At 40.2% G+C, this 27,155-nt stretch overlaps 1 protein-coding gene across 22 annotated transcripts in view; it reads left to right on the top strand.

Annotated features, from left to right (window-relative positions):
* PDE4DIP (phosphodiesterase 4D interacting protein) overlaps window positions 1–27,155 on the top strand; it is a 207,029-nt gene that overhangs the window by 144,508 nt on the left and 35,366 nt on the right. For all 22 annotated transcript variants that reach the window (XM_045896835.3, XM_045896829.2, XM_064588555.1 and 19 more), the window contains 8 exons: window positions 963–1,127; window positions 1,300–1,381; window positions 4,884–4,975; window positions 9,358–9,474; window positions 9,860–9,997; window positions 10,837–10,949; window positions 12,100–12,227; window positions 22,965–23,053. In XM_045896835.3, coding sequence (XP_045752791.2) covers window positions 963–1,127; window positions 1,300–1,381; window positions 4,884–4,975; window positions 9,358–9,474; window positions 9,860–9,997; window positions 10,837–10,949; window positions 12,100–12,227; window positions 22,965–23,053 — 924 coding nt within the window. The remainder of the gene's footprint in view (window positions 1–962; window positions 1,128–1,299; window positions 1,382–4,883; window positions 4,976–9,357; window positions 9,475–9,859; window positions 9,998–10,836; window positions 10,950–12,099; window positions 12,228–22,964; window positions 23,054–27,155) is intronic.

The raw sequence follows: 27,155 nt of genomic DNA, 5'->3' as shown, positions 1-27,155 counted from the left end.
GAAATTATGACAAGAGCTCAGTTTCTCATTAAAACAGTAGTAATTGTCCCCAGTTGATGCTGATACAGCTAATACAGTACTGATTAATCATCTTTTACCCCCAGTAATTTTAGTCTGAGTTTATTGTTTCCAGATTTTCTGATTAAATGCAGACTTCCTATGTGGTAATGGTCACATAATGTTCTAGATCTTTTCCTTATTGTGCCATCATCTGTCTTAGAAAACTGGGATTTGAAATTAAATAAAGTGGGTTTGGTGGTTTTGAGGTTTAGATTCTCCTGATTATATGGTCTGATAAAAATGTTTCCGGGTATATTGATTCACTCAGTAAATATGCATTGAGTGCCTACTATGTGCCAGACATTGTTCTGGGTGCTTGTGATTCAGTGCTGAAGAAAACATCATAGAGCCTGCCCTTAGCAAACTTACATACAGTTGATGGACAGTGAACATATATCAGATAATGGTAAGTGCATTGTAAAAACTTATCAGGACAAAGAGAACTGGGAGTAGAGAAAAGATGTCTGTTTTAGATAGGATATGCAGAGGAGGCCAATCCGATAAGGTATCAGTAGGCAAAGATGTAAAGGGAGCAAACCAAACGATTGTTTGGGTAAAGAACATCCAGGCCAAAGGCACATGTATCCCAGAGTAAAGGACATCTGCTATCCCACTTCAAACCAGAATCTTAATACCTCAGCCTGATCAAGTTCTGGCAGAGCCAATTTCAGGTTGTTTGATCTGTAACAGATGTGTTACATTCAGCTTTTCCAATATTCTTTACCTGAGAGACTTTCTTTCCACTCATCAGCTGTTTTTCCCTGTAAACTGAAAGCAAGGAAACTATTTTGGGGGGCCCCCACTGGCTTTTCATGAACAGTTGACTTTTAACGAATAACTTCAGAGCACAAATTTTGTTTTCTAGAGTATCTTTTTAATGGTGTGTGTGATTTCCTTACTAGGCCACTGCAGAGAAGATGGTACAAGCCCTGATGGAAAGAAATTCAGAATTGCAGGCCCTGCGCCAGTATTTAGGAGGGAAAGACTTCATGTCCCAAGCACTCATCTCTAACCAACCCACCGAAGTTACCTCCAGCAGCCCCCATCTTAGAGAGCAGACTGACCAAGTAAGAATTACATGCTTGTATAGATGTTCATGCCAACTGCCTTTATTTTGTGTGTCTGAGGCATGAGTTTGATTATTTTAATACCAAATTGTGTGAGGACATTCCGGGTCCTTGTCATTATGATCATGGTTCCTGTAACCTTTCTAAACCCCCTGACTCTTCCAATTTTTAGGGTTCAGTTCATATACCCTCCAAAGATGATAGCATTTCGTTGACTGCCAAAGGGGATACCAGTATACCCAGGTCCTCATTAGGTAAGTATCAAATTTAATTTCACTAAGGAATCTTCTGTGTTTTCTTTCTGTAACTCTGTTAATAGGTTTGGCCAGGACTCTCTTTTCCTACCTTAATGGAAAAAAATAAGTTTAGATTCCCCCTGAAAGGCTGAAGACCTGTCTATTCTAGAAAGAACTACCCTCGTTGTATTGAATTGAGACTATTGTTCTGGGTACAGTTTGGCTCAGGGAAACTGCCTCCTGATTATTCTTTCCAGATAGCTTTTCAGGGGTTCAGAAATGCAGGAGGTGTGTTTCCAAGCCTACACAACAGGACAGTGGGGCTGACACCTTCTCCTGGGTATCTTACAAGCAGGCCGAGGCTACTCACGGTAACTTGACATAACCTGCATTACAGTGTTGGGAGGGGGAGGCAGTGTACATTAAGTTAGTTGCCAAGATCACAACCATCTAAGAGACAGTTGTAGGCCTTGAACTCCCTAAGAACAAATGAATTCTGTGAAGAGTAGGAACAAAACTTAAATGAGTGCTGGGGATTAGAGTCTCTGACTTTCACAGAGCAAAAGGCTGGGATCTAGGGTAGCTTCAAGGAAGAGATTTACCCAGTGAGTTGTAGAAATAGGGGCTCACCATCAGCAATGAAGTGGTAATTATAATGCTATAAGAAATGTTGTGGGGGCGCCTGGGTGGCTCAGTCGGTTAAGCGACAGCCTTCGGCTCAGGTCATGATCCTGGAGTCCTGGGATCGAGTCCCACATCGGGCTCCCTGCTCGGCGGGGGATCTGCTTCTCCCTCTGCCCTCTTCCCTCTCATGCTCTCTGTCTCTCATTCTCTCCCTCAAATAAATAAATAAAATCTTTAAAAAAAAAAAAGAAAGGTTGTGGACTTGAAGAATTAACTTATGATTTTTTTAATATTAAAGAATGTAAGGGGGTGCCTGGGTCAGTCAGTTAAGCATCCAACTCTTGATTTCAGCTCAGGTCTTGATCTCGGGGTCGTGAGTTCAAGCCCCATGTTGGACTCCTTGCTGGGCTGGGCATGGAGCTACTTTTAAAAAAAAGAAAGGAAAAGAACGTAAAAAGTTTGTGTCTGTGTTATAGTGTAAGGTATTAATGGAATTCCATAGGTAAGTCATGCAACTAGTTATTTTTTTGTAGGAAAACTTTGTCAAAGAGTAAAGAATGCTTGATTTGTTTAATTTACTCCCTATTTACCTTTTTTCAAAAAGTACCTCTCTCTAATTTTTTATTTTGCAAATTTCAAACTTCTAGAAAAGTGGCAAAAATCCTGCAGTGAATACAGTGAATACAGACTTTTATTAAGATTCACCATCTATTAACGTTTTACAACATTTGCATTATTTCTTCACATGTACATGCACAGATGGAATGTTTTTTCTAAGCCTTTTAAAAATTACTTAGATATCATGACACTTCATTTCTAAATACCTCATTATGTATTTCCTAAAAGCAAGGGCATTCTCCTACATAACTACAGTATAACGATCACATTCAGGGAATTTAACCTTGGTATAGTCCTGGTACCTAAGGTACAGTTCATATCCAGAGTTCCCATTGTCCCAGGAACATTCCCGGTGGTTGGGTCTCCCTCTCCGGGACCATGCATGCATTTAGTTGTCATGTCTCGTTAGTCTCTTTTAGTCTAGAACAGTTTTCTAGCCTTTTTTGGTCTTTTTTGACATTGGCATTTTTGAAAACTCTGGGCCAGCAAATGGCCTTCAATCTGGCTCTGATTGTTTCCTCATGGTTCGATTCAAGTTAAACATTTTCAGCAAGAATACTACAAGGGTGAGGTCTTTCTCAGTGCACCACATCAGGAGCACATGATAGCAGTTTGTATTTTTCCTTAGTTAAGATTGTATCTGCCAGACCTCTACACGTCTCCCTTTGTGTTGGTGACCTGCTGCCCAACACCCTGAGAGGTTGACCGTCTCCCCACAGCCACTCACCCAGGGCTCCTAGCATCCCCTCAGCTTTGCCCAAAGCAGCGATTACGTTGGTAGTTTAAAAAAGTGATTTCTATTTCTAAAATTTCTTCCTTGTGTATTAGCACCTGTTCTTTCATAAAGAGCTGCCCTTTCCCTATTCTCCCCCACTCCATTTTTTTTTATATCAATGTGTTCTAATGGATTCTTTTAAAAAAAAATCATTTTATTATCTGTTTCTGTCATTATTCCATTTGATGCCCATATTACCCCTGATTTGGCCAGTTGGAGCCCCTTTAGGCTGCTCCTCTGTCCTTTTGATATGTCACCATCAGTTTTTCAGCATTTCCACACTTTCTGGCACAATAAGATGTTCCGTGATCACCTTTCCCTTTCCCTGCCTTGGCCCTGGAACTGCCTGTTACTTCAAGGAGCTCTGGTTCCTTGAAGTGGGTAATGGCACTTAGGTACTAATATCTGGGCATGAGATGGGTTCATAGCCACCACAGGTATGTCATTTGCTTCTAGGGCCTTTTAGGTGAACAGAGCTAAGGGTGTGTGTGTGTGTGTGTATGTGTGTGTGTGTGTGTGTATTTGATACGGATTTCTCTAATTCTAATTTAACACCACAGGTTCGTTCTTTGCCTTATTTTGTATTTGTATCTGCCTTTTTTTGACCTTGAGAAACCTGCTTACCTCTAACGTGAATATACTTACCCATTCACACAATACACTAAAGTAGTTTAGAATTGCTACATGAATACCACAACCAACAATAAGTCTATTAAATAATGTTTAAGATTTATTTTTTTAATCCTTAGACTATTTCCCACTGAGGGCATACAGTTAGAATAGTGAGTTCAAAAAATTATTCGGATTAATTTTTTAATTTTGTGGGTGTTTATATTATCTATTTATTATATAGGCTCATTTATTTATGTTAATATTCAGTTTTAGGCTTTTTCTCCCCCATTATTATTGAACTAACTTTACACATTAAAAATAAAACATTAACGTGGTTCAAAACTCAAATATATAAAAAAGTATGCTCAGAAGACCCATCAACTTCTCTGACATTTCTCTCTGGTTTTCACCCCTCCCTTGAAGGCAACCAATTTCATTTCTGGGTTATCCTTCCTATGTTTCTTTTTGCAAAGTAAGAGAGCAATCCTGTGTCTATATGTGATGTGTATGTGTGTGTTCTTATTTTCCCCTTTCCTAATGTAAAACAGACTCCGCTAGATGTATTCTTTTGTACCCAACTTGTTTAACTTAACAATATATCTTAGAAATTATTCTGTATCAGTTCATAAAGAGTTTCCTCATTCTTTTTTGCAGTTGTATATAGTACCTCATTGCATGGATATACCATAGTTTATTCACTCTTCTTTTTATAGGCATGTAGATTGATTGCAGTATTTTGCTATTACAAATAATGCTGCAAAGAAGAATCTGTGCATATATTTTTGTTGTCATCGTGAGATTGTGTATTCAGACTAAATTGCTCAGAAACAAAGCGGCAGAGGTCATATGATGTTATAGTGATTAAAACGAGTGCTATGTGGTCATTTTTAGGAGACTTGGACACAGTTGCAGGGCTGGAAAAGGAACTGAGTAATGCCAAAGAGGAACTTGAGCTCATGGCTAAAAAAGAAAGAGAAAGTCGGGTGAGTGTTCTAGTGAGCCTAATTTCAAAATTCCTATTATTTTTTTCCAAAATAGTTTATTTTTTTCTTTTCTTTTTTAAATTTAATTTTATTATGTTAGTCACCATACATTACATCATTAGTTTTTGATGTAGTGTTCCATGATTCATTGTTTGCGTATGACACCCAGTGCTCCATGCAGTACGTGCCCTCTTTAATACCCATCACTGGGCTAACGCATCCCCCCACCCCCTCCCCTCTAACACCCTCAGTTTGTTTCTCAGAGTCCATAGTCTCTCATGGGTCGTCTCCCCCTCCGATTTCCCTCCCTTCATTTTTCCCTTCCTTCTCCTAATGTCCTCCATGCTATTCCTTATGTTCCACAAATACGTGAAACCATATGATAATTGACTTTCTCTGCTTGACTTATTTCACTTAGCATAATCTCCTCCAGTCCTATCCATGTTGACGTAAAAGTTGGGTATTCATCCTTTCTGATGGCTGAGTAATATTCCATTGTATATATGGACCACATCTTCTTTATCCATTTGTCTGTTGAGGGGCATCTCGGCTCTTAACACTGTGGTGGGAATGCAAGTTGGTACAGCCACTTTTGGAAAACTGTGGAGGTTCCTCAAAAAATTAAAAATAGAGCTACCCTATGACCCAGCAATTGCAGTCCTGGGTATTTACCCCAAAGGCATAGATGTAGTGAAAAGAAGGGCCATATGCACCTCAATGTTCATAGCAGCAATGTCCACAATAGCCAAACTGTGGAAAGAGCTGAGATGCCAAAATAGTTTATTTTTAAAAGAGTACAGTAGTCCAAGTATAATATCTAGGTCCAAATGCAAAGGAAGGCTTTTTTTTTCTTTCTGGAGAAACATAGAAATTGCTTTATGTACACTTTTTCTCAAAAGATGCTCTTATTTTTATAAATGGAGACCATTAAACTTTTAAGTTCTGAAAAGACAAAGGCCGCTTTCTCTGCCCATTGCTGACTGGAATAATTATAAAGGATCTGTGAAAAAATGAGATACTATATAATTGCTGCTTGGAATTACGATGTTAGATCCATGAAATTAGCTTTAGAAACATGGAACAGAACAATTTGGGGAATGATCAATAAATTCATTGAGTACTTGCTATATGCAATGTACCATACTGGGTACTTAAATTAACACTAAGGCTTACAGCTCTGCAAACTAAGTGGTATTGGCCCTATTTTATAGATGAAGAAGGTGAAACACTGATTTATTTATTTATTTATTTTTATTTATTTATTTATTTATTTTAACATGGAGGTAGGAAGGGCCCCTGGGTGGCTTAGTCAGATAAGCATCTGACTCTTGATTTCAGCCCAGTCATGATCTCAGGGGCATGAGATTGAAGATTCTCTCTCTCCCTCTGCTCCTCCCCCGCCCACCTGCTTAGCAAGCTCTCTCAAAAAAACAAAACAAAACAAAACAAAACCATGGAGGTGGGGAATTGTCATAGAACTAAGACATACCAAAGCTAAGATTTAAATTTAGGTCTTTTGTGACTCAAAATACTTGCTAAGAAGTCGTTACTTGGAGAAGATCATTTTTCCGTTGGGCTGTATTTCTAGCAGTAGAGTTTTCATGAATTTTCTTAGACGAGGCCTCTCGGTCTTACAGAATCCCTTCTCCTTCTCCCTCCCTTTACAGCTGATTGTTATGTTCAGCTGTGATGTGGAAGAAGTATTAGGGCCACAGAACAGAGTTACCAACTAAAACTAAAAGGCTCTATGTGACCAGGGCATCTATTTTAGAGGGTCAGCAGTACATTAAGTTTACCTGGCTAGTCTATGCAAGTGCCAACTAGAAGATGAATAATAGTGCTCTAGTGGGTCAGATCAATTAACCATGTGGTGTGGTACCAAAGGGTGTTTTATGGGAAGCTGTAATGGTAGCTTTAAGGATGTCCTCCAGTTTAATTGGCACTATCATTTCAAATTTGTTTAATTAATGAGTTTATTATGCTGCTTAAAAAAATGGGTCCCCATGAGCAGATGAGTGAATCCTCCCAACCTCCCAAGCCTCTTGGCTTCTCAGATTTGGTCCATCTCTTTGCCAGAGTTAGATCTAGAATATAAAACCTGTATTCATATTTGTGGTAAAATTATCTTACTGTACCTCTTAATTTCTCTTCTCATTACTCTTAGTTCTTACAACCAGCCTCCTATTCTATGACTCAAGTTTTGAGGATATGAAATTGTGTGGCATTTTAAAAATACCAGTTTTAAAAATCCCCTAGCTCCCCTCCTTTTTTGGGGTTCCACCCTAGCCATTATCTGATTACTCATGTTGGAGATTTCGGTTTCCGTAAGCCGTTTCTGTTTTTCTAATATATACTTGATTCAGAGTAATGTTACTTTTTGGTTCTGTCCTGTTTGGGGGATCATCAAATTAGGGCTATGAATGGTTATTTTGAGTAAGTGATATTTAGCTATATTGCTTACTTTTGTGTCCTTAATCAGTTACCAACCTCTCAGTTCAGTGCCATATATATTCATTATCACATTCCCTTTGATATTAGTTATATACCAAAATCCATGTCGATTTTCCTGAATTTTTAAGCATTCCCCCTACTGTCTTGAAATCATAGTAATAGTGGTAGTAATAGTTAACATTCAGTGATTGCCTGCCAGGCACTTTTAAATACATTTTCTCTCCTCTCACGTAGCCCTAAAAAGTAGGTATTATTTGTTTTATAATTGAGGAAACTGAAGCTCAGTTTAAATGCCTTGTAGGGAGATTATGCCAAGATTTAAAACCCAAAACCCATGTCTGCCTGACTGCAGACCTTTATCTTGCTGCCATAATGTTTTCTTCCTCATGTTTGAATTTTTCTAATATGGAGCAAATACCTGGCTATATAATGATAGAGGTCTCTGAAGAGGGCCTCCTGAGAAGCACTCCTTTTCCCTTACCCAAGATCTGAACGAACGGAGAGATAAAACAAAGTAGTGGCAGATAGTTTGGTATTTTATCAACTGCATTACTGATAAAGGCTTAGGTAGAGAACTTAATGCAAGAACCTAGGGGCATGCTAGCCAATCCCCAGAATTAGGTAGACTTATCTACCTAGTCACAGATGACATTGGGCCTTGGCAGACCACTCTACATGGTGAGGAAGAGCCTGTTCTTGGAGAAGCAGTGGCAAAAACAGGCTTCCTGCAGGCAGGTGCCTCCCAAAAAGAAGAAAGGTGGAGCTAAGTCAAGCATGCCTGGTTTATTCTTCCCCAACATACTGTTAAGATAAGTCCCTTTACCTGCCTGGGGCTGACTAAAGGGGTGGAGAAAGGTCAGGAGTTAAACTGAGGTCCTTCAACATGGAAGGAAATGGGAGGAGAGGCATTTCTTCCTAACGTGCCACAGGAGCCCAGAACATCAAATAACTTTGTGTAGTTATAAATCATTACCAGCCCACATAGTGAACTATCATCATTGATGGAATTTGAAGTAAAATTTTTACTGCTCATAACTTACATTTTATATCTTCTTAAAGAAACAGGTGCTGCTTTCTTTAGGAAGTTTGGCTATACCTTAAACTAGGTGTGTATCATCTGTCTTCTTTGTCACACCTATTTCCTTTAATTATCTCCATATAGTTCCTTACATGGGGCACCGGGTGGCTCAGTTGGTTAAGCATCTGCCCTTGGCTCAGGTCATGATCCCAGGGTCCTGGGATGGAGCCCCATATCAGGCTCCCTGCTCAGTGGGGAGCCTGCTTCTCTCTCTGCCTGCTTCTCCCCCTGCTTGTGCTCTCTCTCCGACAAATAAATAAAAATCGGAAAAAAAAAAAAAGCTCCTTACTATGTGTACTTACAAATAACTTGCCATTACCATAAAGAATATATGGATGTGTTAGAATCTGCAGGAAAGGCATTATAACCTCCGTGTTCTGAGTCTGCTTCCTTGAGTTCACATTCTGGATCTCCCCCTTCTTAGCTCTGTGACTTTGAACAGGTTCCTTAATTTCTCTCTGCCTCAGTCACCTCCTCTGTAAACTGGGGAATAGAAGAATAGTGATCCTCTAGGGTGTTGGGAGGATTCACTCATCTGCTCAGGGGGACCCATTTTTTTAAGCAGCATAATAAACTCATTAATTAAACAAATTTGAAATGTTTTATAGTGCCAATAAACTGGAGGACATCCTTAAAGCTACCATTACAGCTTCCCATAAAACACCCTTTGGTACCACACCACGTGGTTAATTGATCCGACCCATAGACCACTATTACTCATCTTCTAGTTGGCACTTGCATTACTGGCTCATGGTGATACAATATGGAAGAACCTTGGCCTCAGTGTTAAAATGGGAATGTGACAGATACTGCGTCCTCTGCACACCGACTTCAGGATCTCTTCTCTCCACAGATGGAACTTTCTGCGCTACAGTCCATGGTGGCCGTGCAAGAGGAAGAGCTGCAGGTGCAGGCTGCCGACATGGAGTCCCTGACCAGGAACATACAGATTAAAGAAGACCTCATAAAGGTCTTTCACAGCTTTTTCAAGATCCTTGGAAATGATGACAGCTCAGAATACCTGTAGGGCATCTTCAAACGACATTTGGATACCCTGAGTCCCTTGGCCAGTCCTTATTTCCTTGATGCACTGTCAGTTTGAGCCTCTTAATATCACCATGTTCTTTCCGACTTGTATTAGAGTTGCTGAGATTTCACAAAGAATGTATTATTTCATATGGCTTATCAATATTCCACTTGAAAGTAGAGCAAACCATTTCAGGGACATCTGCTTCTTTGTCCCACTGTTAAATAGCACTGGACAGCCCCGAGATCGAGAGTCGCATGCCCCACTGACTGAGCCAACCAGGCACCCTGCATTCCTATTACTAGTTTTTTTTTTTCTTGACTTTCAGGACCTGCAGATGCAACTGGTTGATCCCGAAGACATACCAGCTATGGAACGCCTGACGCAGGAAGTCTTACTTCTTCGGGAAAAAGTTGCTTCAGTAGAATCACAGGGACAAGAAACTTTAGGAAATCGAAGACAACAAGTAAGTCTTTGGAATATAAACCTTATTTTTACTGTGAAACAAACAATGGAAAAGCTGTCAATCTCAGTGATCTCTGAAAGGGTCTGTTGATGGAACTTCATAGAGAATCTGTGCTCTAAAGTTGCCTTGCCTTGGTCAGCAGCAGCAAGAGATGCCCCTAACATCTGTAATTCCTTTCGAGCTACTACCCCATAGCTGACCTCTCATCAGTGCCAGACTTTTAAAAAAGACCTTCTTGCCTGTACTCCCTGTTTGTTATCCTCTCTCTCACTAACTCCTCGTTTCACTCCAATCCTGGCTTTTAATTCAAGCAGTTCACTTAACCAGACCTCTCTGCTGGTTGCGTACATCATGGCTCATGTTCTTTATAGCACTCACTATAAAGCTCACTGTGATACAGGTCTGTGATTGATGGTGTCTCCTCCACCCACTAGATAGTAAGTTTAGCCCTAGAACAGAGCCTGGCACATAGAATATTCTCAATAAATCTTTACTGAATGAGTGAAGAATACCAGTAAGTCCTACAGTATGTCTTCTGGCCCTTCCTCTCTTTCCCTTCCACTCCCTTCTTTTAGCTCTTTCCTGTGCTTCTGGCCTCTCCTCTTTCTTCTTGCTTCCATGTTTGACTTCTGCCCTATAGAGTTTTAAAGATTAAAAAACACGGTAATCTGACATTGATTTGAAAACTGTAAAATATAATAGAAAGTTTAAGCAAGTAGTAAAATAGTGAGCTTTTTTGGTCATAGTGCATGTGAGTACATTCCTTTGGCTGCTATCTCAGGATCTGCTGTGCTTCATGTCTCATGTCCGTTCGCGTATTGCTTCTGCTCTTTCCTCAGTTGCTGCTGATGCTCGAAGGGCTGGTAGATGAACGGAGTCGGCTCAATGAGGCCTTGCAAGCAGAGAGACAGCTCTATAGCAGTCTGGTGAAGTTCCACGCCCATCCAGAGAGGTAGGAGAGTGACGGCGGTGTTTATCCTTCTATTCCTCTTTAGGTGCAGATGCTCATGGTCTCAAAGCAGGGAGAAAAAAAAACAGAGACAATTACTAGGACTACTCAGTTTGTCATTTGTTTGTTTGTCATTTGTTGTGTGTGGATCTCTCAGAGCCTAGTGTTTAAGTCTTAAGTCAGGAATAGTGCCTATCTCATATAGCTACACAGTGATCAAATGAGAAGACTTGTCAGGTGTCTAAAATAATGCCTTGTGTATAGTAAACACTCAGTGTTTTCCTTTCCTTCCTCTGCTCCATGTCCTGGTAGGGGCTGTTCCGTTCCAAGAGTGAGGATATAAAGGGTGTTGATACTCAGTGAGTATCACTGAAGAAAATATATTTACCATGATGGCTAATATCAACCCAGGATCACTGATAGCCATCATGGTGAATATATTTGCTTGTATTCTTGATTTTTGGATCACGTATATATCATTCTGGTTCATTTTATATTCCCTTTATTTTTTTTTTTTTCTCATTCTGCCTTCTGCCCTTGTCCCTTTTTCTCTTTCCTAATTTTTATTTTTTTACTATTCATTTTTTTCTAGTTGATTGTTCAGTTTAAGCCTTGTTTTTCTTTCTACTTCAGGGAAATGAAGGCAGAGGAAAGATACAGTAGGACCAGTTGATTGTATTACTTTTTAAAGAATCTCTGGATCTTTGGTCTCTCTGAACTGGATTCCTTTTCAGAGCTCTGTCCAGTCTGGTTACCAAATGAGAGAACACAGATCTTCAATAGCAGTCCTCCTTGGCTCAGTATTGCTTCAGTTTGCATTTAGTTTTTCCTGGGTTTTGGTTTTTCGAAACTAATACTCTTCAAAAAGTAAAATTTCTCTTATGTGGCTATAGGGGTATGAGGTAAGTTTTAGGAACTATAATTTTATGTGACATTGGCTCACAATCTAGCATAAAGAGGCAAGCTTTAAAGAAAGGGCAGGCCTTGCTAATCTGTCCGCAGTGAAGGATAACAGTGCCCAAACAAAGACTGTGTTCACTTACGTGTGCTAGCGAGCATCCTTTAGAAAGTGTCATGGCTCTTTGGAAGTATGCGTAGACTCATTACAGTTGATGGCTAATCCGTTTTCCTTCCATGTGGCATGTTTACTCAGCTCAGAGAGAGACCGAACTCTGCAGGTGGAACTAGAAGGGGCCCAGGTGATACGCGGTCGGCTAGAAGAAGTTCTTGGAAGAAGTCTGGAGCGTTTAAGCAGGCTGGAGACCCTGGCCGCCATTGGAGGTGGGGAACTGGAAAGTGTGCGAGTTCGTCACAAGCATGCCTTCTGAGCACTGGCGGGTCAGCCTGCAGCCCAGGATGGAAAACCTTGTTTGCACTAACCCGAGAGCCTTGTCTGACTCTGACAGAATTAAATGGTGACTTGCTAACGGTAAAACTGTTACAAGTAGCATCAACTACAAAGTGAAACTCACTTTAGTCTATCTGTATGGCACTGTACATATCTATCTCTGAGTTGAACGGTGGAGGTTACAAAGTGTATGTGCACCTTTTAAAGCATTCCATTTCAGTTTTCCCACCCATATTCACTCTTTCTAGGCCCGTCCTTGTTCCCCCATCTCTCCCCGTGGGCCAATAAAGTTTATTCCTCCCCCGTTCTCACCGTCCATTTCATATGTTCCATATCATGTCATAAATGCATGCATGTGTATTATTTTTGCCATCAGCCAACTCCTCTTCGTGTGAGAGAAATTTTTTTTAATCAAATAAACGTCTCAAGATGAAAGAGAGATTAAATGTCTATAAGAATGACTTTGCAAAAGTGGTATAATCCTTATCAGAAGGTAATCAAAGCCATGTCTTGCCACAGCAGACTACAAGTATTGGAAGGGTCAAGTTGAAGAGAGGAGGCAAAGACAGTTAAAGTGTTTACAGTAAACCTTCTCCTCTGACAGTGTTTCAGAGTTGATAATTGAATAATAGCGATAGTGAAATTAGATTAGGTGGAATCTAATGAAATTATAAATTCCATTAATATTTTTCCTTTAAACCACAAGAGTATTATGTAGTCAAAACGATTTCAGTAAAAACTCATTTCAGATTTTAAACTTGGAATTTGGTCTTTCAGAATCATGATTCTTTATGTAAAAAGAAAATTTCAAATGTAATGTTCCCCTTTAAATTCAGCATTTCACCAAATTGCTTATTGCAGCCAGAGGAAAGTATTGCTTCTGGTTTTTCATTTGGTAGTGGCATGAGATGGAGAACTATGTTTTTCATGTTTTAGTGCTTAAACATTACTCCATTAAAATAAGTAATAGGCTTTGAAGTGTTCGAATAGTTTAGAAAGAAAGGTCGTAGACCTGGGTTTGTAGGTTTGGGTCATTGTCTTAGTGCTTTGTTACGGCAGCGTGACAGGTTTAAGGAAAGGGGCCCTGGAGATTGTATTTCTGCTAGCTTCAATGTCAAGAGTATAACAAGTAATCAGGATTACTTTGGAGCTTTGCGGGTTCAACACCATGAGGTTTCATATTTCTGCTGGTTATAAATTTCCTAGATTAGAAGCTGAGATTGCAGGTTTTAAACATGGACTTTGGTGAACAGGGATTGAGGCTTTCCAGCATCATAAAGGTGACTGAGTACTCTTTCTCAATGAGGGGGAGCACAATGAGTTTTCTCTTTTCCCTCCATTATTCACATGGTACTTTAATTTCTTTCACGTTCATGTGTTGACATGGGTTGCCTTACATTCTAAATTCTGTCCAGCTTTCTGTAACCTTAGCCATGCCTGTAACAACAGATAGAGCATCGGTCAAACCAAAGTGGACAGGGAAGAAAATGTTCTACTGGAGAAACACCCTGGGATTTTTCTGATGAAGTATTTTGCAAAAGATTGACAGCCATAAGCCTTCCTCTTAATGAAATGCTTTCCAATTTTCATGGCCTTTGGAGTGGGGAGTCCTTTAAGGAAGGGGATGGGAAGTATAAGCAGAACCATCCACTTTCTTAGTCTTCCAGTCGTTAAAGACCCTTCCCTGCACAAAGATTTTTGTAATTTTCTAGAAGGAAAGAGGGGGTAATGGAACTTACAGAAATGTCAACCCAGCAAAGACTAATCTGTCATATGATTACAAGGCATTTAGGAGTTGTTTTCCCTTAATTTTGCTAACAGACCAAGGAAGCTTTCTAAGTGTCCTATTAAGATTCAACCACGGGTGATTCTTAGGTTCTAAAGGCTTATAGTGATTACAGTAATTTCTAATTACTACTCCTGCTTCTATCATCCTCCAAGAGTAGGAATTTCTCTTTGGTATCTTGAACTGTTACTAAGTGTTAGAAATATTAAGGTAGCTGGATGAATAATGAGAAACCCAACTTCCTATTGAAAAATGATCAAAATAGATTAGTGGGGAAAAAGTAAGTGAATTCTGTTCCTGATTTGGATCCTGAAGAGACAAACCAACTTGTGCCACAGTTAATCACCCTTAATATTGGTCCTTGGGAAACATTTTAGATAATTAAGTGATTTTTGTGGCAAAGGATAAACTAAGAGGTTGATCCTGACACTATGGATGGGACTAAAATCTGGAATGAGGCTTGCAAACAGTGCTACCTGGAGAGAGCTTGCTAGTTTAACAATTTTGTGTGATGATTTGGCATCTCATTAGAGAACTCGACTGATGAATTTTTTCTGTAACCCACAGATAGATGATGCTATGATTGGACACATCATTCATAGAATTCTATTTACCACGATATAATATGATTCCATTCTGTCTTCAGGAGCACAGACCCTTTCTCTTACTGGATTATTCTACCTTTGTCGGGCATTTTTCAGCCTTATAATAATTTTAGAGAAAGCGTCATGGGCTTGTAGAACCTTGTGCTTGAGTTAAAAAAAAAAAAAAAAAATCTTGAAATGAATGAATTAAACCCAGGCCATGATTAATTAGAAGCGTAGAACTTAAAATGAGAAAAATCCATATTGATAGATTTGCTTTTACATCCATTTCCTTTTTGAATAATAGCAAATACGCAAAGTAATGGTTGTAAGAGTCAGGGGAGATGAAGTCTATAGTTCTTAGAGCTGTAGAGTTGAAAAGGACCTCTAAGAAGATGTATTTAATGAGTGAAATGGAAGTCCTTTTAATAGATCTTTCCCTTAAACTCTGTTCTGTTGCAGAAGTCTGACGATTATTAGTGCCTAGTAAAAGTCAATGTTTTTCTGGTGTTTTCTTCTTAGCTATTTAGCCAAGTTATCCTTTTTTTTTTTTTTTTTGAAAAGGGACGACTGGGCTATTTTAATATTGTCAGCCTTTTGCTTTGATAGGTATGCACTTATCCTGAGTCTCACCCACCCCTCTCCCACACCCACTTCTCTTCATTCACTGTGGACAAGAGCAGTACTTTTGGTACTTCTACTTCTTTATTCATATTTTAAAAAAGATGTGTCAAATCATTAAATACAGTAAGAGATCTATAAAGATTAAGAAAATTGTGACCTATACAGGCTATTAGATCCTAGCCACAAAAAGTTTCCTGGAGGGTTTTTTAGTATATTCTACTTGCACAGTTTATACCTAAGTGACCTCTGGCACAGATATACATAAAAGACCTTTCGCTTTTATGCTAATTTATGCTAATTTGGTATCTGGTGCTGGGAAGTTTGGTTCACAGATGCAAAACAATTCAAGAAAACTGATGTTAGTTCTGTCTCTCTAACAGTTTGATCTAGGGTTCTCTGATGAGGGAAAGGAGAAGCAGATGAGACTATACCAAACGTTGCTCTTTTCTTTGAAGGATAAAAGTTGACCCACCTACAGTCACTTCCCTTTAGACTGTAAACCTTAAAGGGACAATACTTCAGTTCCTTTGCTTTCCTTGAGCACCTAGTATTAGCAAACTCTAGTTCCTGTTTGTTAGGATAAAATTGTTGTTTTCTGGTTTCATGGTCTTTTTTTTTTTTTAAGATTTTATTTTTATTTGAGAGAGAGCACAAGCCACGGGGAGAGGGAGAGAGAGAAGCAGACTCCCCACTGAACAGGAAGCCTGACTCGACTTGGGGCTTGATTCCAGGACTATGGGATCATGACCTGAGCTGAAGGCAGACACCCAACCGACCGAGCTGCCCAGGTGCCCCTCATGGCCTTTTTATATGAAAAAGTCATAGGATCTCCACATTTGATGTCCCTGAAAAACTCAAGTTGCCTATTCACCTAGGCCTCCGTAGTAATTCTACAGGTCTGCAGGGAAATGCGACAATCGTCCCATGAAGCTAGGAAGAAATAGTAGTAACCCATGCCCTGACAGTCCACTTTCCATCTTGCCTTGTAAAATGATATTAGAGGTAGAATAAATAAATTAGCTTTCTTTTTCAGAAACTAACATCTTGTGAGATCCGAGCATATAGAATATTTTCTCTCAAAAAAAAAAAAAAAGAATATTTTCTCTCTTTTAAGGTTAAAATTTAGAGCGCTTTTCTTCTCCCTTTGGTCATGAAGAACCATCAGTACTGTAGAAAGAGTAGCTAGGAATACGAAGCTTGTATGAGGCAACCTGGTAATGGGACAATAGAAGGAATGAGTCAATGGGACAATACATCAGAGTGGTTTCTGTAGGTTAATCGTTTTTGAGTCTTACAACATTTTGGAATATGGATTTAAGACACCTTCTCACTAGACATTTAGAATAATAACTTTGTTAAACAACTTTATTATAATTAAAAGACAGGCATGTTGCTTTTAAGTAGTCTTGAGTATTGACAAAAGGTAAGTCCTCAACTTCTTTCTATGTAATTACATGAGCCGGGACGCATTTCCCAAATAAAAAATTTGCATTGTAATTTGTTTCCAGTAGAGGATGAGAAGTGGAAGGAAAACACAACATGTAAAGCTGACAATACAAATTTTACCAGATTTCAAAAAAGAATGATTAAACTTACAAAGTGATGTACTAATTCTTTTTGCATTTGTTTTCCTTTTGCTAAAACTGAAAGGATAAAATAGGAAGTTCAGCAAGAAAATGTTCAATAGAAAATAATATGAAGAATAGAGGTGTTAAGTAGATGAACTAAATCGGCTTCCTTGTTCCCTTTAAAAACTCAAAATTGTCTAGCACATGCATGTAGCTTTGCTTTTAGTATATAACATGAGTATATAGTGCTTCCTTTGCAATTATCAAAATCATTGCTCTAAAATACCAACATCTCAATCTGTACACTTTAGAGGCATGTGTGTGTACAAGTATTTTCTATAAGTCATGAATTTCTGTTTCCATGAAGTATTCAGTTTGATAATAAAAGCAGTTTTACTTCTGTCACTTAAAATTTTGATCCTAGGGCTGTCGAGAAAAAGTAAAGCAATTTCATAACAATTTAAATGAAGGAAGTGACATGTTAAATGATCCAGTAACTTGGCATTAGATTATTTATAGGACTATTTTCCCACCAAAATAAGCTGTATATTTTCCTCTGGAAATTCATTTCTTCATGGCACTGTGCTGTGTTAAACTGTGTTAATAACATTTGTGCTGAAATGGAGAGTGTGCTTTTTAATACCTAAGTGTTAGAATTTCAGCTGCTTTAGTTGAGACGCAAAAAATTGTTACTGATCCAATAAAAGTATCAAAGGCCAAACAGTAACCACTTGGTTTCATTCTTGAAAAGACTGATGAGAAGAGAAGTAGAGAAAGCTCATGTCTTTTTCTTTGTTTGTTTCCTTATAGGAGAATCAGTCTATTGATCATTGTACTAAAAATCCAAGTCAAAAGTTAAGGCTCTGGAATGAGTGAATGCTTTTTTTTTTTTTTTTTTTAATTTAAAGATTTTTGTTTATTTATTTCAGAGAGAGAGCCCAAGCAGGGGGAGCTGCAGGCAGAGGGAGAGGGACAAGCAGACTCCCCGCTGAGCAGGGAGCCCGATGCGGGGCTCGATCCCAGGACCCTGGGATCATGACCTGAGCCGAAGGCAGGCGCTTAACCGACTGAGCCACCCAGGCGCCCCTGAGTGAATGCTTTTGTAATTTGTTTAACTAGAGGAGGGAAGAGGAAGAAACCTGGATTGTTCTTCTCTCACGGAAGTGAGACTAAAGAAACAGCATCACACTTCCTCCAGAAATGTGAATGGAACTCTTTTACCTTAATAACTCTTTCTTGTTCTCCTTGTTGAGGGAGAGCAGTAGCATACAGGATGGAGATCTGAGGAGCCAGTTGTTCTGGTGGGTGGTTCTCCTCCCGTAAATGTTCCTGGAAAGAAAGGCCTGCTGCTTGTGTTCTTTGAAGGGAAAAAAAAAAAGAGGCCACAAGCAGGAAGAACTCCTTGACATTACAGAACTTTAAGTCCCTGGAAAATTGCTTTCTGAATAAAGTACAAGCTAGAAAGCTGCCTAAGAGATGTTACAATCCAAAGACAAAAATACAGCCTAAAGGGGCTCGACTGCAGACAGCAGCTTTCTTTCCTTCTGTCCAGTGGAAGAATTTTATTTCTTAGCAGAAGCTTATGGAGAACTATATGAAATCTTAAAGTTCCTTTATGGTCCAGAAGGGAATGGATGCGGAGTTTGACAGGAGAGCTTTTTTGTTTGATTCTGTCATACAGCATCATAATATTTAAGTCAGGGGTAGTTTAGTTGGTTCATGACACGACCATGTGAGAGTTCTCGTAATAATGAGCACATGGCAGGTGCCTAAGAGTGAAAGTGAGATGGCCCAGAGGATTTGGTACGAGAGCCTGGTGCTGAGGGGAAGACCAGCCGGGGGCTTTGGGCACTACACGATTACTCATGCTATACAGTTTTCATTGTTTGAATCCCCTTTCAAAATGAGTCAAATAGGACTCCTGCTATGTTCTGAGTAACTCTGTGGGAAATATCACTCCTTTTCTGTTGGTTGAATATAAATAGCTTAAAGGGGAAACAATAATGACTGGAGAGTGGCATTCAGGGCAAAGGGTCTTGTCGTAACCCAGTTTGGGCTCATGACTGAAGAATTAACACTATATGACTTTTCCTCTAAGGCTTATTCATACATGATGGAGTTTTAAGGCAGTTATAATATAATAGTGATGAATCCTATTTGTAAAACACCTGTTCAAAAGAATTCATCCTACTTTACTGACAACTGTTTTTTTCAACTGTCCTGTGAAGCAGAGAGACCAAAAAGTATCATTTCAAGCCTCCTGTTGGGGGAAACAGATACTCAGAAGTAAGGAAGTGCAGATAGATGCAATCAAGATCATCCAGTTACAATATTAGGTATAAAATTTCTCTGCAGATTGCACTTAGGTTCTGTGGCCACCTTTTTTCAGCCCATAGACCGTGTCAGTTTACCAACAACAATAATATTGCTTAAAGGCAGTATTTATTGAGTATACACTGCATGCCAGGCACCATTCTAAGCACTTCAAACGCAGCAAATCCTTTGAAGTTCACTAGGGAACAACTGTATGGAGTGGATATCAACTGTTAACCATACTTTGTAAGTGAGGAAACAATTACACAAAGGTTGTGTCTTGCCTAAAGTCACATAACTAATGACAGAAGCAGAAACCAAACCTAAACAATTGGGCTCCAGGGTCCATGTTCTTAATAATTATGCCATCCTCAATTTAAAAATCTCCACAAAACTATCCATTTTTGTTTCAACGATTAAAAGAATACATGTGCATAACACTTAAGTTTTCACGGAAGAATTTACAGTATTTTAGAAGCTTTTATTTCTGTGTAGTTTATCAAGTTAGATAGCTGGTGGAAAATAATTCTCTAAATCTAAAAGGGAGTTTGGGGCACCACCTATATTATATATGGCTCTGAGCCTAGAGATTTGCAAGAACCACAATTTGGGAACCACCATCAAAGCCTCAAATAAAAATTTTTTAATAAAATTTCTAGGCTAACGTGTGAAACTTAACCTGGAGATAAAACCTGGAGAAGAAAGTTAAATTTGAAGTGACAGACTCTTACTTTTCAGAGTATCTAAAGTAACAAGCAGTAGATTCACCAGTATAAAGTATAGTACCTATTTGTTTTAGTATAGTACCTTTAAACTAGAAATTTGGAACATTACAAGTTAGTTTGGAAGATGGTGTTTTGTTGCCTTGTAAAAGCTTAGAAAAGGGTGTACCCTCAGCAAAGAGAAATTATTTTATTGTCATTGATTAAAAAAAATGGTAACAGGTCTCTAGTGTCAACTTACAGGGCTTTATGTGGGATAACTTATTCCAATATTTTCTATAAAATTTTTTCAACTTTATTCTAGCCACGGCCCCCCACCCCAGCCTTCAGCATTCTAATTCACATTGGTAAAAGGCTGAGCACCTGTTGAAGCTCCCCGGAAGGAACTACAGCAGACTAAGCTAGCTAAAAATAAATAAGGAAAGCAAAACTCCTATGTAGTAGAATGTTGGGATGAAATGGGAATTCTTACTTTGTTTCCATTTAACTCCCGATTTGTTTCCATTTAACCCCCCATTTAACACATGGTATTGTGTCCCTGAGTGACTTAAAGAGAGAACATCATCTAAAAATGCAGACATGGTATCAGAAAGGCAAACAAAGGTAAGTGGAGGGCGGTACGTGTGAGATGAGAGCCTTCAAGACCAGTGGCAGGCACTTTTTCCAATCCTCCCTTACCTTACTCCTGGAACCCAGCACAGGAATCCTCTGGGGATATGGGGCAGCATGGTCACACAAGCCACCAAGAATGGTAACGGAGATGAGTTCAGCTCATCCAGTGGAAATTTCTTCAACCACAGGATCATTCTCTAGCCCAAAGCTGAGGGGAGAAACAATGTGAAAACTATGTTTTCTTAATCTGTCATTGTGTGGGACATTCATTTTCTTTGCAAGGAAAAAATAAAAGATTCTGATCTCTACTGTTGTACAGGGAAAGATTTTCCAAAATAAGCATAGTAAGATACGGATGTCCACAAGTGAATTAGCATCCTAGATTTCAAGGAGTTGTCAAAGCTTAGTGAGTGTGTTTATCCATCTCTCTGCAACCAGTATTGTGAATGAGATGGTTCTGGGGCTGGTTTGAAAAAGTATTGGAAATCCCTATTGTACACAGTCTGCCAGGGAATTTCTAAGAATGCTGAGTGGTGTAGGTACCTCCTTGTAGGTAGGACCTTATTGAACAGGGCATAGGAACTTGGTCCAAAGTTAATACAGCATCTATGGAATGAGTCATAAGTTGTTAGGGCAACATGCTTACTACCTTTTAGTACTTTAATAAGATTGGCCTGGGTCATTGCAAATACTCTGGCATGAACTTGCAGATAACAAGAGATGGAATGAAGGTGTGATCTGCCCCTCTTCACCTTATCTGCAGAGAGGATAGTGGATGCTCATTATTCATCCATGGATGTCTGAGCTCAGGAGCAGTTTCTTTGGTCTTGGGGGAAGAAACAAAGATAAAGATCTGATTTGTCACCAGAAGGAACCGTGAGTTGCCTCTGTCTGAAAGTCCAGAGACTTGACTCCTTGGCACAGCTCTTGTCAGGACTGGCTGTGTAACCTTGGACAAACCATAAGTCTCTTTCAGGCACAAGTTACTCAGTGGTCAGAAGAGGAGTTTTAATAGGTTGGTTGCTGAGGCCAGGGTCAGAACTAGATCTCAAGCTTCTCTAACTTGGGCAGGTTCTATAAGACCTGTTCTGTAGACCCGGGGAGTGTCATGGTAGATTTTCTTTGGTGTTAAAACGAATTAACCATCATAAATTCCTCCATTTTCAGAAGAAATCAGTAATGTGGTCCACGGGTCTTAATCTAAAATTGGATGGATAGTCTTTTATTGTAACAGATGTGGAGAGGGGGTGCCTGGGTGGCTCAGTCGTTAAGTGTCTGCCTTCGGCTCAGGTCATGATCTCAGGGTCCTGGGATTGAGCCCCACATCCGGCTCCATGCTCAGCGGGAAGCCTGCTTCTCCCTCTCCTACTCCCCCTGCTTGTGTTCCCTCTCTCGCTGTGCCTCTCTCTATCAAATAAATAAAATCTTAAAAAAAAAACCAAAACAAAACATATGTGGAGAGGAAGAAATGCCCTAGCTTTGTTCTGTCCAATATGGTAGCCATGAGCCATGTGTGGCTAGTTGAATTTAAATTTAAATTAATTTAAATTAAATAAAAAATTTAGTTCCTCAATCATCCTAACCCATTTCGAGTGCTCAATAGCCACATGTGTCTACTCTATTGGGCAGCACATACATAGAATTGCAGAAAGTTCTATTGGTCAACACTGTCTCAGACCTTTGCCTAGACCACAAACTGCAGCTATTTGTCCTCCCTTAGTGCAAGACATAGATGTTTGTGCCCTCAGATGACTGTGTCCATCTTTAAGGAATGAAAGAATGTATTAAAACTCATGTGGACAAAGAAGTATAAGACACCCTTCAGGCAAAAGGTGTTGGCATTGAACAAGAGCTTGAGAGAGATGGGGAGGTTAAAGGAAGGAATTAGGAAACACCCAAGCTATTCTGTGCCTTGAGTCTTGGCTAGTCCTGAGCTTCTGTAGGACACAGAGCCCCTAGTGGGGTGTTCCTCAGAGATACACTCACCCTATGATCCCAGAGATGGAGAAGTATGAGAAAAGCAGGTCTCCCTTAATCCCCAGGAAATCAGGGACCCTCTCAGTACTCGAGGGTGGGGAAAAGGTTAGTCATGTTGGGCTCATGCTTCAAAAGAGAAAGTTGTTACATAACTGGACTTGCAGGACAGGAAATAGTTCAGGCTTTCTGAAAATAGGTGAGAGGGGTAACTATCTAACAGCCAGCTTCTTAGGTGCAGGTCTGTGCAGTCAAAGCCAATGAATGTTTTAAGGCTTAAGTTTAAATATTAGTAAGAAAGTATCAGTGATATAAGGCTTTGCTACAGATTTGGCACACTGGTTCCGCCTTCAGCCCTGCTGGCTAGGGGGCTATGCCAATGGGGAAAGGAAGAAAGCAGAGGCAGGTGGCAAAAAGCGTAATTTTAGGTGCTGTCTGAAAGTCACCTGTGAAGGGAATCACCTTTCTCTTCTGGACTCACTTCCAGGTGCAGCTGCAGGGGACGATACCGAAGATGCTAGCACCGAGTTCACAGACAGCATCGAGGAGGAGGCTGCCCACAATAGCCACCAGCAAGTAAGTCCAAGTCAGGTTCTGGGTTCCCAGGGTGGAAGGCTCATAGCCCTTTGGGGTCTGGTGGTCTCCTGCAGCCCTTGTGAGCCTAGAGGAATAAGCTATCTTTTTATAAAAACCACTTCCCAGTCTTCCTTCCGCCCTCCCTGAGCTTCCCAGTCACTTTGCCAGCCAACCCCTATCCTCACTCCACTTTTCTCTCCAATCCACTTTTTTTTTTTTTTTTTTACTCTATCTCTCGCCCCTCCTTCCCACCTTTGCCCCTATGTACCATCTATAGCTATAGCTTCAGAAGAATGTTTACTTACAACAAGACCATGGACAGTTCCCCTCTTGGGTTTTTGTATCTGAAACACACCACAGAAGACAGGGAGTCATCGGAGGGCTGCTTGGGGAGGTGGCAGGCCTAAGACCTGCTTCAGGAGAGTGTTCTCTGAGAACCTCCAAGAGGATTGGAATGCTTCCAAAGCAGGGATCTGTCTGGTGAAAGCTCGTTACACAAAAGAGAAGTCTGTTGGGCAACCTGACAGACTACCCAGGTTGGGATACATCAGTGACCAGCAGGTGACACTTTCAAGAGCAAGCCCCCATCAAACTTCAGAACTTGGTACCCAAGGCTGAAACACTGTTCCCACCAGCCATCAGTGAAGGTGTAACCAGCATGTTCGAAAGCTCAAGAGTTGAATATCCTGGACCTCAGAGATTAAGTCACTGACAGTGATCCCATTGCACTCACTGGCCCTCCTATGTGTCTCCACCTTGCATAGTGATACTTAGCAATCACATCTCCTACATGGACTGTGCCTGTGAGTCTCTGAGTTATTAAGGAGAAAGTGGATCATTGGTATCCATCCTTCTGCAGAAGTAGCTGGGCTTTTCCAGTGGTAGCTTCCTTGGAGCTATTAGAAAAACTGCTGGGAAAATGAGGCTTTCTGGGTCTGCCTCTATATCTCCTGTATAAGAAAAAGAGACCAACAAAAAGAACCTACATGAGCATTCCTCAAATCTCACTGGACTTGGCATAATCTTTGGCTCTTGAGGACATGAGCAGTTAGTTGTCGGGGCTACCTCATGTCCTCAACACCATTTCTTTACCTTCTACCAAGATCCCCTTTTTGTTACTCTAGCCATACCTGACCCTTACTTCTCCCTTAAATTCTTGCATGAGTTCCACTTCTCCTTTTGCTTGAACAGCTTCTTCTAAGTCCTCCTAACGAATGCTTATGACTTTAATTATGTATACTGCTGCCTCTCTGGACAGATCCCTCTGCCTTGCACTCCTTAATGTCACTGAGGAGCTTTGGGGAGAAGAGAGGGATCTGCAAGATAAGCAAATGTCCACTCTAAGAGTTAGATTGGGATGTCAGCTGGTCACTGGTGGTTATTGCTGCTGTGGACAGGATTAGCTTCAGAAAAAGTGAACCAGAGACACAGATGTGAAGACAGCCCGATTCTTTCCTATAGCCTAGCATGGAGCAAATGACCAGACCACATACTGAGAAGGTCATTTCAACCCTGGAATAAACCTTTACATTGGGGCATGTGTATTTCCCTTGCAATGGCTGCCCTATTCCTTGGCAGAATTACTTAATAAATTATTAGTTAAGCTTTGGATTAGGGCTTGACTCATGATAGACAAATTTATATACCTGCTGGATGAAGACTATCTTGGGAAAGCATCATTTTCTTTCCATCACCTTTCCTTGAAAATCAGTCTCCAGTTTTGGGTAGGAGGAACCATGGTGTATGAAATCATTGTAAATTCACTTCAACTTTTCTGGAGTTTGAGGGTGTGACTCTCCTGCTGCCAAATAAATAAAGCTTGTTTTGCCATAACTGTTTTGTGTCTAGATTCTCAAAACTGTGTTTGCTGGTTTCTGGGGAATTAGGCTCTGAGTTCCTCCTTGCTGTGTCCTTGGAAGGTAAACTTTACTCATCACCAAGCTACCTTCCTACCTCAGGCATACACAGACTTCCCCTAACAAACAAATCCCACTTTGTGTTCCTTCTAAGGCAAGAGCTATCTTTTAGCCAAAGCAAGTTGCTGCATCCTTATTTTTAGACTCACTCACATCAGGAAGTCTCAGGTCTGGCTATGTTGGTAATTTTCCCCAGGTATCTCCCATAAAATCCCATTCTCGAGCAAATGTAAGGTCTGTAATAAATAACTAGGAAATGCCTGTGAAATGAATCAAGCATTGCCTTTCTTCATTTGAACTTGTGCAGTGGAAAAAAGTTAATCAAGAATCAAGATTCCAATGCAATGAAGGAGAAAAAAGTCAGCAGACTCAGTGTGAAGAACTTGAGAAAAAATCATTAATGCCCTTCACTCATGTGAGAACTGATTTACATTGTGAGACATATGTCATAGGGTAAAAACAAAACAACTCGATTTAAACAAGAGGTCAGATGTGCACATAGATTTCTGTAGGGTAAAAGGAAACCCAGCACACACAAAAAAGGTTTAATTATACCATGGAAGCAATAGAACAGATTAATTAGGAAATGACCAGTGGGGAGGAACCTGTAAGAGATATAATTCCTTGTAAGGGAAACTGTAAGAGACCTAAGGGATTCATACTACCACCACACATACTGAAAGCCCTGGGGAAAATATCACCTTTCTATAGATGAGAAAGAAAAACTGATTAAAAAGCTAGATTCTGAGTCATTTTTCATGCATTTACATTTCAACTTTAAAGATAAGTTAGCCTAAAGTAAGCTCCCTTTGACACAGAACCCAAATTAGCCTGGAAACAAATCATAGCTCTATTTTCTAATTTTAAAGTGGGAAATTAGACCAGGTGTACCTTCAGGTCCTTTCTGGTATTGACATTCTGTGGTTCTTAATTTTTTCTTTTTAAAGAAACTAGGTATATTTAAATCAATGGAAGATAACATACATTCAGAAGGCAGTTTAAAAATAGATAGGTATAGCGGGGGTACCTGGGTGGCTCAGTCAGTTGGGCATCCAGCTCTTAATCTCAGCTCAGGTCTTGATCTCGGGGTCATGAGTTCAGGCCCCATGTTGGGCTCCTTGCTGGGTATGGAGCCTACTTAAAAAAAAAAAGATAGGCATCATTAAAGTGAGAGGGTTTTTTTTTTTTAGATTTTATTTGAGAGAGAGAGAGCACGAGCAGGGGGTAGGGGTAGGGGGAGAGGGACAAGCAGACTTCCCTGCTGAGCTGGGAGCCCAATATGGGGCTCGATCCCAGGACCCCGGGATCATGACCTAAGCCAAAAGCAGACGCTTGACCGACTGAGCCACCCAGGCGCCCCGAAGTGAGATGTTATTTTTAAAGAGAAGGAACACTTAGGTTTTAGAGAAGAATAAAGTGCCCATATTCAAAGCTGATGGCAATGTTTATTTATTTATTTTTTAAAGTTTTATTTATTTATTTGAGAGAGAGCACGAGCAGGGGCGGAGGGGGAAGCAGACTCCCTGCTGAGCAGGGAGCCCGATGCGGGGCTCGATCCCAGGACCCTGAGATCATGACCTGAGCTGAAGACAGTCACTTAACCCCACTGATCTACCCAGGCACCCTGGCAATGTATATTTTAGTTAAATTAGTTGGAAAGGGTTTATATAGAAAGGTAGCATCACATAGTTGAAATGAAGGGTTGAGGTCCTAAATTTTCAAAAGTGGTTTTATCCAGTCCCCCTTTCTTTATCTTGTCCCAAGTGCTTGGTGGCACATGTAGAGATAGGCCAGTGTAACTGAGCCCGGCAGCAGAGCCAGGGAGACAAATGTCAGGCTCGGAACCCTAGGAATGCCAGGGAAATGAGCAACTATGTCTATGCATCTTTCTTCATTTTCTTTCTTTGCAACCTCAACTGCTGTTCTACTAAATGCCATGGCACATACATATGGCACACCCATGCTGTGAATCGACTCTACCCATACAGCCTAGGTCTCGCCATGCTCAGTTACAAGCAGAAGTTTATGGCTTTGTGCCAGGCCAAGCAGCTCTCTCGATCATTGATCCATTGAAGCTGCTCGGGGCCCTGTTCTGTTCAATGTATTTGTGATCTGAATGAAGGTATAAAGCATATAATTAATTCTACAAATCATCCCCAACTGAGTGGCTACTACTTGATTTATGA

Source organism: Mirounga angustirostris, unplaced genomic scaffold, assembly GCF_029215605.1.
Source record: "Mirounga angustirostris isolate CCGP_5_RB_7025 unplaced genomic scaffold, mMirAng1.0.hap1 SCAF_4, whole genome shotgun sequence".
Lineage (NCBI taxonomy): Eukaryota > Metazoa > Chordata > Mammalia > Carnivora > Phocidae > Mirounga > Mirounga angustirostris.
The sequence above is the reverse complement of the archived record's forward strand: the minus strand, read 5'-3'. Positions and strand labels throughout refer to the sequence as shown.